At 29.1% G+C, this 10624-nt stretch overlaps 2 protein-coding genes across 2 annotated transcripts; both read left to right on the forward strand.

Moving 5' to 3' along the window:
• The first annotated feature begins 3548 nt into the window (after positions 1-3548).
• Positions 3549-4463, forward strand: LOC123291215. Its single transcript, XM_044871609.1, has one exon. The coding sequence runs from the start codon at positions 3549-3551 to the stop codon at positions 4461-4463; it is 915 nt and encodes a 304-aa protein (XP_044727544.1).
• A 3716-nt stretch (positions 4464-8179) lies between these two features.
• On the forward strand, positions 8180-9854 carry LOC123291231. The gene is made up of 4 exons (XM_044871610.1): positions 8180-8236; positions 8334-8399; positions 9193-9375; positions 9636-9854. The coding sequence occupies exons 1-4, from the start codon at positions 8192-8194 to the stop codon at positions 9852-9854; spliced, it is 513 nt and encodes a 170-aa protein (XP_044727545.1). The 5' UTR covers positions 8180-8191.
• Positions 9855-10624: the final 770 nt, after the last annotated feature.

Genomic DNA, 10624 nt, shown 5'->3' on the forward strand with positions numbered 1-10624 from the left:
CTCTATCGGTATATTTTTCAATAAGATCGAAAAACTACTTTTAGAAACAATTTTTTGCTTACAATCCAGCCGGAAATGCAAAATCTGAAATTTCCATTTCAACTCTATTCATGAATAAGCATTTAAGATTCGGTTCTTTTTTAATTCGATATGGAATGAAGTCAAATTAAGGGATTATTCGAATAATAATAATATCTGCATAACTAGCTCCATCCCCAAAAATAATAAAAACACTCCCCAAAACTACCCGTTTTACTTACTTATAAAACTTGCAAGATGGACAATTTTCAAAACTTTTGTTTTCTCATCTCCATTCACCTGGAAAAAACATCCCTCACAGTACCTTTCCTACATCTTTAGTATTTAGAAATTATCTCATATGATTTTTTTCTGTGCTGCAGAGCTAGGGCCGTTCCGATGCAAAGTGAGTATATTTCATTCACGAATGCATGTCATGCCGGTAATTACTTATTTTATAAACAATAATTATCATATAAAATCCCTCTTATAATTACCTATATATTATTGATCTCTATAAATCTGGTAAAGAAAAATTTGCACTAGTTACTATAATCTATTTAACACAAAATCAACAATTAAAATTTTAATTACTATACACACGGAAATATATCTAGAAAGCCTATAAATACAATAATCAATGATTTGTATTTTAAAATATTTTACACGTTTTTATAACAATTATTAGTATTATTTATACAGTGGCGTTTTAAAATAGATTTTTTTTTAATCCTAAATCGTATTTTCTACGATAAATAATTTATAAAAGTGATATTTACAAAATTAAAAAAATCCCCGACAATACACTTTGAACTTATAACACTCCTTCTCATATCAATATCAAAATGATGGTCAAGGACATCAGATGAGATGAAAAGGATACTAAGAGAGCTATCATTTTTTGGGACAAATTTTTGGATATATTTCAATTGAAATTGAAACATTTGAGTTGACTTTGTCCTTCTGAGTAATTGTTTTGAATTACTTAATTGTTTTACCATTTCACTTTTCGAAGGCAGGATTATTTGACCATTCATTTCCATAGTAATAATTATTTATATGTTTAAATTATAACATCCAAACTGAATTGATTTTGAAAATCATCGCCAATTTTTAGTTTTTTCGGGTACGGAAGACCAATTTCGCACTTGAAGATTAGATACTCCCCGTTAAATTGCCTTTCAAACGAAACCAAAAAAATTAAAATCGGTTCATCCATTTAGGCGCTACGATGCCACCGACAGACAAACACACATAGCGGTCAAACTAAAAGTTTTTTTTCAGAACCCTGTCGAAAATTTGAGCTTTGGACTCTTATTAAATTTATTTATTCTTAAGGATAAAAGCCAGTACCTATAGTATAAACTTTCTAGAAGGGAAATTAATAATCCATCTTAACAATGTAAAAAAGTTCTATTTTTTGGTACGGGGAAAGCGTCACCGAACACTGACACATACATACACACGCATGGGTATACGTAGGCATCAACTTAAAAGTGGGAATAAATTGTTCTGACCATCAAACGTAAGGATGTGCTAAAGCATATCATATTTTTATGCATATCTTTACGATTGAAGGTCAGGGTTCAGAATTCAGGACGATGATCAATTTGGATTTTCGAACCGATTACAAGAAATTTCTCATACTGAGACGCTAACAAACAATGAGTTTACTTATACATGAATTCCTAGATTTACTATAGGTAAGGCTAGGTTAGGTCTACGTGGTTGTCCTGGCATGTAACACACTTAGACCATAGAGTCCGTTGTGATACCAAAAAGTGGGTTAGCTCTTTCCTAGGCACTACTCCATGTAGCAATTGGAGCTGTTTAAGAATCGAAAGAGTATTTTGACCAAAAGACTTCAATCGGAGAAGTCGTCAAAGAAAGGCTGACTCAAATCAAGCTTAAAATAGTAAGAGCTTTCTTCCTTCTCCTTACTGTGATAGCACTTTGAATAATCGGGACGCAGTAATTACTGTATGCCTCAATGTCTCAGTATATTTACTATATTTTGCCTGTTTATTTTCGCAAAAATAAATTTGTAAAAACTGCGCCAATGAAAAAAGAAACAAATTGATTCGATTAAAAAAAAGTACATTTTTTATTATCATATTTAAAATTCTCTTATCCTTCATTTAAAAGCAATCTTTGTTAGAAGATATTTATGCATTGCCAAGCGAAACATTTTAGACATTTATGTTATTAAGATATGACTTCTTTTGATATATGTTATGCTGTATATACTACCGTGTGTACAAGAGAGGCTGTTAATTTAAAAGGTTTTACTACTTTTAATTCTTAAATAATCTATTGCGTTAATAAGATGAATTGTTTATATATATCACAGTACCCCAAGGTAGATACGAACTTCGATTTGTATAATGGAAGAATATATTTAAAGGGTATTGGAAAACAATTCGTTTTGGGAAAATTTTTAAATTATGTATTATTTAGCGGACAATTTTCCTCAAAAATTCTCTATGTACGGTGAACAAAAAGTTGGCTAGTAGTGTGCATTCAGGTTAACTTATTAACGCAATAGATGTGAGTGTCAAAAAACGCTTTCAGTCTTATTTTCCCAAAAAATATAGACTTATACAATGTATTTTAAGTCGCCCTATTAGCTCAGTTGGTTAAGGCGTAACCGCCGTCGCAACAAAATTAATTTAATTAATAGTTGTGATGAGAGCCCATTGTGATACCACACATATATGGTATCACAATGAGCTCTATAGCCTGAGTGTGTCTTTCGTGGACAGCTAATATGACCTAACCTAACCTAACAATGTATTGGAGATCGAAAAAGTCGGAGAAATTCTTAAGACGAGGGGTACAACATGTGGCAAATCAATTTTGAAACACAATGATCACATTCACAATTGAGATTGAAACTAGCAAACGGAATGTCCGTTGTCTCAAATTTGAATATTTAAAAAATTATAGTACTTTATAGACAGCGAAAAGATTTGCCTAGTCCCATTTTTACGACTCGGCTATATATCGGAGCCAGCTAGTTGGAAAAACATTCTAGTTGCAAAAACGAATACTCGTCTCTACCTTAAACTATCACTTTTACAAATTTATAGCTTTTTATATGTGTTAAATTCCGAAAAAGTTTCCAACAAAAGTATTAAGACACATATTTCTCAACCTTTTAAATTCTGGCCATTTTAACAAACAATAAATATTCAGATACCAAACAAAAAAAATTAAGTAGGCTTTTCATCGAAAATTAAAAATAGCCACTCTGTGGAAGTGCGATGAGGGATACGGAAATGAATTATTTCCAGTAAATATTTCTCGACCACCCTGTACTAATAAAAATGTCGTGTTTAACAAAATCAATACTATATTGTTCTTAAGAAAGGTAAACGCATGCATTACGCATATATTAAGTATTTAAAACATGCATCAATTTGATGCAATGTTGAACAAATTGCATCTAAAATGCATAATGATGATAGTAAAAAACAATCTTACATGATATTACATATTTTTGCACGCTCTGAAAACATGAATTTTCTCAAATGGAAACATTTAAATGCTGTGGTATAATCAATATAAAACCACATTTTAAGACAACACTTCAGAGTAAACAAACCCATAAACAAACCAGAAAAAAACAAATTATTCGTTACCCAACAATGAAACGTAAATTGAGTGTTTTAGTGTTAATTTTTGTGATTGGTTCAACAGCAGCTAATTATGATGGCAGCAATAGTGACTCAACAATAAGCGGCTTAAAAATGTTGCAACGATTATACCATTATTGTGAACAAAGTGATGATTTAATTAAATGTTTAAAAATACATGCTTTAAAATTCACCGATCGTGCATTAAAATCAAAACAGATCAGTCTTTTTGATGGTATTGCTTTTATACGTGACGAAAGTGACAAATATTCTCGAGCTTATCATAATGATGAAAAGTTAACCGAAAATCTACAATCGTTATCAACACATGAAATAGATCGATTACTCATCGATCGTACTCAACGCTTTTTGGATACTCACAAAGTTCAACTCTCAGTTCCACGTTTATTCGCTGATGAAAATGATAGTGAAAGTCGTGGCCATAAACATATGAAAAAATACATAGGCCCATTGTTAGCAGCGCTTACATTGAAATCTGGTTTACTAGCAATGTCATTCAAAGCAGTTGCTTTATTAGCTGGAAAAGCGTTACTTGTTGGAAAAATTGCATTGGTACTAACCGCAATTTTAGGTTTGAAAAAGTTATTATCACATGAGGGTCATGAAAAAACGACATATGAGATTGTAAAACATCCACATGTATCTCATGCTCAAACGTACTCAAGCAGTAATTATGGTGGTGGGGAGTATGAAACAAGTGGGGTAGGAGGACATTATCATCGAAGTATTAATGAAAATCAAAGCCAAGACCGAGCATATCGTAGTTATATTCCTAATACATTTCAATAAAGCATTGTAGTTCCAGACACAAATTCTGAATTAGAAGTAGAGTGTTTTTTAAAATGAGAAAACATAGTTGTTTCGTAAAACAACTGCAATATAAACTGCGTTTGCTCAGATCCAAAAATATTCAAAAACATTGATTCTCAGAGTTTCTGAATACTTTTGGATCAGAAAATAATTTATAAGAAAGTCAATTTATAAAAGGTAAAAAACCTTATGAGTCCTAATAATTAAAAATTACCTGATATAGCAGATGGGAATACTACAAAAGTAGTGTTTTTTAAATTGTCACATAAATTCAAAAATTTTACACAAAAAAATCTTTCAAACCATACATAAGGCCAATTTTGCATAATTTATTTATATTTCATGTAAACTGTCAGAAAGATATTTGACTTAATTTAGAAAACGATTCAAAATGTTTAATTATAAAAGATACATTTTCGTTTATGTTTATCCGACTTGAAGAACCATAAACTGAATCAAACAAGATATTAAAATATGTTTGTGGGGGTAAAAAAGAAGCTAACCGATTTTATTAAAAAGTCAACCATTTTCTGAAATATTTCCAATGTTATTGTATTGTAGAATAACTGTGTTAATATCCTATTTTTCACTAAACTAGCCTTTTTTATCCCCACCATCGAACTATTTTGATAACATCATGAAGTTATACAAATTTTGTTTTGAACTAATTATAAAGCTTACAACTACAGAATTACAGTTTATTTCCTGTATGAACTGAAGTTGTACCTATACCTAAAATCAGTAATCGTTTCTTCTGTAGTTTTCAAATCAGACATTTTCAAGGGAAATTTTTTAATTTATAGTTTAAATAATTAGCGGATTACACAGTCGGTTGTTGAATTTTGAAATAATTATATAACTTTTGTTTATTTATTTATTTATTTATTTATTCATTTATTTATTTGTTATAGATTTTAAGTTTTGTACATTTAATAAATAGGAATAAGTAAAATAGTTTAATATTTATTTTATACTTACTATTTACAAGCTTGTCATAACGATTGCCGTGCGTAAACAAACATCAGTTAAAAACAATTTTAAATTCTATACTGGTGAAAAATTTTACTTTACATTTTTGTTTTTTTAAATTATTTTATTTAACTGTGATCTATGACCAATTAGTTAAATATATATCTTTTAAATTGAGAACCGGGTCTAAAATACCAACTGTATACTGAATAACCTGTAAATTTTATCTAAACATCATTTTTTAGTCAGCCCTCAATCACCAAAAAACTAAAAACTGAATTTGTTTAGCTAATCTCATTTAATTTAAAGAATTTCAATTTATTGTTTCTTAATATTATGTAATTTTTTTCACAAAGCCATTATGATGCGCCTTTAATATAATAGGGATCGTTGTAATTGTTTTTAGCATAAGATTTGTAACTGATGACAATTATGTAATGCTAAACCTTAATAATACTTTTTCATTAAATAAAATTAAAAAAATTATAATAACCTTTTACTAACATCCTGCACTTACAGAATTTTACTCCTTTTAAGTTCATTTTGAAATAATTGATGATTTTAAACATCTATAGTTAATGGTAAAATTACTCTCGGCCCTTTTAATCTAAATCCGTTTTGTAGCCCCTTAAATACTACTTATGGGGCTTACAGGATGTGTAATATGTATTTATGTGTACTGTGTGTTCAAAAAGTTCAAGACGCCGCACTTGCCCACCGAATTTAAGACAGTAATGTTTGAAAAAAATGGCCAAGACAAAAAGAATTCTTGAAGAATTGTAAGATTTCGCTTGCACTGACGTTGAATTTGTCCTTTCAAGTTAAAGCAGATTTTTTAAATCACTTTTTGCACAATGGGTTCCATATTAGTTTAATAATTCTTTCATAATATTGATTCTAAGCTAATGTTCCCTTAAGCTGAGAATTGACTCTATGATACAGAAATCTCCTATGAACGGAATAAAATATCATTTTTAATTGAAAACTGTGTAAGTTTGATCATAATTATTCAGTTCATAAATTATTTCTGTATCGTAAAGTAAAAAAAGATAATATCTATGTTGTTATCACTTGATTGCCTCTATTGAAGCTTGGGTCTTAAAATACCAATCCGCTCGCCAATTATTGTTGGGTTTGAAAATGTGTTTAAAAAAAATATTAATTTATGTTCAAAAGGTATAATTTTAACGAAGAAATTTATTCAACTTCAATACGGCCTGAAAAGAGTATTCATTTTGAACAACACTATGAATATTCTCTGATCCAAATTATGTGTCATTTTAAGTTTGAAATCAACATTTTGTCGGGTAACAAAAATGCAAACCATGCTTTAAACACTGATTTTTTCACTGAATAAAAAGACAAAAGATGCCTACTCCATTATACATTTAAATAAGCTGTGTCATATTTTTTCTCCGAGTTTTTTATATTTGCGATAGTTTTCCTGTTTTTCATATAAACTTTGTAGTTTGTTTTTTCATACAAAAGGAACTTAAATTTTATAATTTTTTGTTTTTGATTTACATTTTTAGTTTTAATTTTATAGTTGTGTATGAAATTTTTATTACCTGAAATTTATGAAAAATTAACTCGCGTTTTAGTTTTTTAAACGACATAATGACCCAAATTAAAAGAAAAACAATTATTTTAATGTCTTATATAATTTCTTATCAAAATTTCTGTTGTAAAAATAGTTGCTTTTTTTTATATGTTTATGGTATGTGCGTATGTTTTACAAGATTTTAAACACACATTTTCATTAAATATTATGTTTTTTAAATTTGATCCCGTTAAAGGCTAGAATGCCTAACCAACATAATATGGTAGGTGTATATGCATATTTTTACTTATCAGGATGTCGAGATGTCCGTACTTTCTGGTATACCAGGCTTCTATATTACTAACTTTTATTTTTTTTTGAAAATTTAATGTTACCTACTTAAATAAGTTGTTAGACTTTGATGGTTAACGTTGAAACGTTTCCTCAATAAATCTATTGTGTCGAGACTATTTTTATTTACTCTCATACAGACAAAGCCAATTTTCTTTTCAATCTTTGCTTTTTTAATAACGTAACGAGCCACTGTTTCGACAATATCATTGAAATCGATTCGCACTGACTATCTTATTTGGCAATAAGCATAGTTAGCTGTAAGTGTCATTTAAATGATTTTGAAAAATATATTATTTATTAATCTTATCTTATATATTTAAACGAGCAATTCTTGTATATATATATTTACGATCTTGGAAATGGCTCCAACGATTTTCATGAAAATGAGTATGTAAGGGTTTTTTGGGGCGAAAAATCGATCTAACAAGGTTTCATTTTAAACAAACGTCGTTTTATTCGTTTTTTCATGAAAAATTGAAACCGGCAATGCAAATTATAACTCTTCCTGACATCTATTGGTGTATATCGTAGTTAATGAAATACAATGCAAATTATAACTCTTCCTGACATCTATTGGTGTATATCGTAGTTAATGATTCAAATTGGTATTTGTGTGGAGACATTTAAAACGGTCTTCTATTAGTGATAAAATTTGTGTCTTTTTAAGAACACCGAGCAAAGCTCGGTCATCCAGATATTAGTAATTAAGAAAACTAATCAGCTCACTGTAAAATTAATTAACACAAATAGATAAAAGCATCATTAAATTTTCCCATTAATAACCATATAAATAAGTATGAACATCGTAAATTCATCCAAGTACGTAATTTATCGGTTAAAAATTATGCAATCAATCACAAGTGTAATTTTCATTGTTGCCTATTGCTGTGTAAGTATAAAAATTTTTATATTTTTGATTTTTAAGTAAATAATTGCATAATTTCTTGCTTGCTTCGTTGTTGATGGCTTTTTGTTTTATTTTTAAGGCTTTTGTAGTGGCACATAGTGTACCAGAAAGAAATGTAATTGAAAATGGGAGCCACAAAGCACTCGTGAGTATATTTTCATTCGTCTGTGAGTAAGTTTTCCAAGCAATCCGTAATTTGATTATACTAATTCTCTGATTCCAACATCACTGAGCAAGAATGCCAAACATCTGTAGATTTCAAATGTGAGTTTATAACTGAATTGTTGGCTATGAATATCCGCTTTTAGTTATTCTAAAAAAGATAAATAAATAAAACAAAATGCGCAAGAACTACTCGACAAACCATTTTTGCCTTTTGTATTTATCTTGATATTCATAATTATCAAGGTGCTTTGGGGAAAACATTGACTTGCTTTGTAAGAACTTAAAAAAACAGGATTGTCTCAAAGCCTTTCTTTAAAGTGCATTATTGAGAACTTAGTACTTGGCTTCGGTTGTACGCAAACCAACCTACAGAATTTATAATAATCAAACTTAATCATTTAATTAATTTTTTCTTTAAATACAATTTTTTGAAATATAAAATTGGTGAACAATGTGCGACGCCAGGGAAGATAGAAGAAAAGAAAAACAATATAATCTAATTTCAATGAAAGGCTTCTTAATAATAAACCAGTAACGTTCTACTCGAAAATTAAAAACTGCTGGTCGCAAAAAACCTAAAACAAGCCATTAAAATGATTAAAACCTTTGTGGTCTACAATGTAAACTTATTAGTGGGTAATTAGGTACAAGTAGAAGTTAAAAGTTATAAATATCTCGGTAATTATTAGATTTAGAATACAGAATGTCTATGTTAAACTCGAAAACTAAAAAATGTCGTTTTTAGAATATATTCGTCAATCGTGCAATTACAGATTGTGCAGCAGAATTTCAAAAAAGGATCACAGGGCTTATTATTATTTATATTTGCTCAAATTGAAGCCCAAATACAAAAGGAATGTGGAAACATTGTTATTTTCATTGAAAGGTTTTTATGTGCCGAACCTATTTTAGTATCACAAATATTTGCAAATGTATTGGCCATTTTTTATGAATATGTAGGTAAACTTATAAAATTTTTATTCAAGAAATGATGTTGAAATGATGAAAGTTGAAACAATTAAAATATATTTATATAGAATTTGGCATTTAATTAAATCAAAGTGGTTTCTAAGCAATTGTGATGATTTGATTTGAAAATCTATTCACCATAGAATACCATTTCTGTTATTTTCTTTTGTTTACGTTAGCATTATTATTATTGTTTTACTCCGAAATATATTTGAATATCGATTACTAAAACTTTTTTTAATTTTAGAATACATTCGATAATCGTGCAACAACAGATTGTGCAGCGGAATTTCGGAAAAAAATTCCAGCAATATTTACAAAAATTGTAGACAGAATAGAAAAAGAATGCGGAAACATTTCGCTTCTTCTTGGCAAATTATCATGTGCAAAACCAATTTTGGTATCAGAAATATTGTCCAATGTATTAACCATATTTGATGATTGTGTAGGAAACTTTATCAAATAAATTGTAGTTAAAAAAATTTTGTTGAAATTATGAAAATTGAAAACGAATAAAATTATTAAAACATATTTTTAAAGATTTGAGTTTTTCAATTAAAATTTCATCGCCATAAAGTCAGAAAGTAAATGATTTTTATCGGATTCATTTTAAGTAATACCAGTTAACGCCATTTACTTTAGGTTCTTTGGGTCATTTAACGTTAAAAAGGCTCTTTGTGTTTAATAAAATTAGATTTTTGAGTTTAACAAAATTCATAAACAATGTTTGCACATTCTTTAAAAAAGTTCTGAAGAGTAATACAGGTTATTTCATTCTAGAGGCTCAATTTTCAATTCTTAAAAAGATGTTCCCATTATTAACAATGAGTACGACAGAGGTTCTAAATATTTCAGTATTACACACTAAACATTAAACTGTTGACATCTCGAAAACTAAACCTTAACGAAAAAATCACAAAGAGCCTCTTTGACGTTAAATAACCCAAAAACCTAGAGTAACTTTTACTTGCTTCAAAAAATGTCATTTAACTGTTTCTGTGAAGGGGGGAGAGGATATGCAAAAATTGGACCATTATGGTTTCTGGCAAGATCCAGAATATTAATCTATAAGCTTTACTAAAACATGGATCATGTGACAAAATGCGGTACTCATATTTTGCAAACTCAACCCTATCCAGCGTCCGCACTAATATAACTTCCATAAAGACTTGAGGATGCAGCTATTACTGAAACTTCGCAGATTTGCAGATTGCAGATTGTATTTGTGTAATTAAA

The sequence above is a fragment of the Chrysoperla carnea genome, chromosome 1 (assembly GCF_905475395.1).
Source record: "Chrysoperla carnea chromosome 1, inChrCarn1.1, whole genome shotgun sequence".
Lineage (NCBI taxonomy): Eukaryota > Metazoa > Arthropoda > Insecta > Neuroptera > Chrysopidae > Chrysoperla > Chrysoperla carnea.

What these genes read in the sequence shown, in the direction of transcription:
- LOC123291215 (XM_044871609.1), top strand. Translation starts at nt 3,549, where the DNA reads ATGGAAACATTTAAATGCTGTGGTATAATCAATATAAAACCACATTTT.
- LOC123291231 (XM_044871610.1), top strand. Translation starts at nt 8,192, where the DNA reads ATGCAATCAATCACAAGTGTAATTTTCATTGTTGCCTATTGCTGT. An exon ending in TCATTGTTGCCTATTGCTGT is followed by an intron (nt 8,237 to 8,333) that starts GTAAGTATAAAA and finishes TTTATTTTTAAG; the next exon opens with GCTTTTGTAGTGGCACATAG. An exon ending in ATGGGAGCCACAAAGCACTC is followed by an intron (nt 8,400 to 9,192) that starts GTGAGTATATTT and finishes GTGCAATTACAG; the next exon opens with ATTGTGCAGCAGAATTTCAA.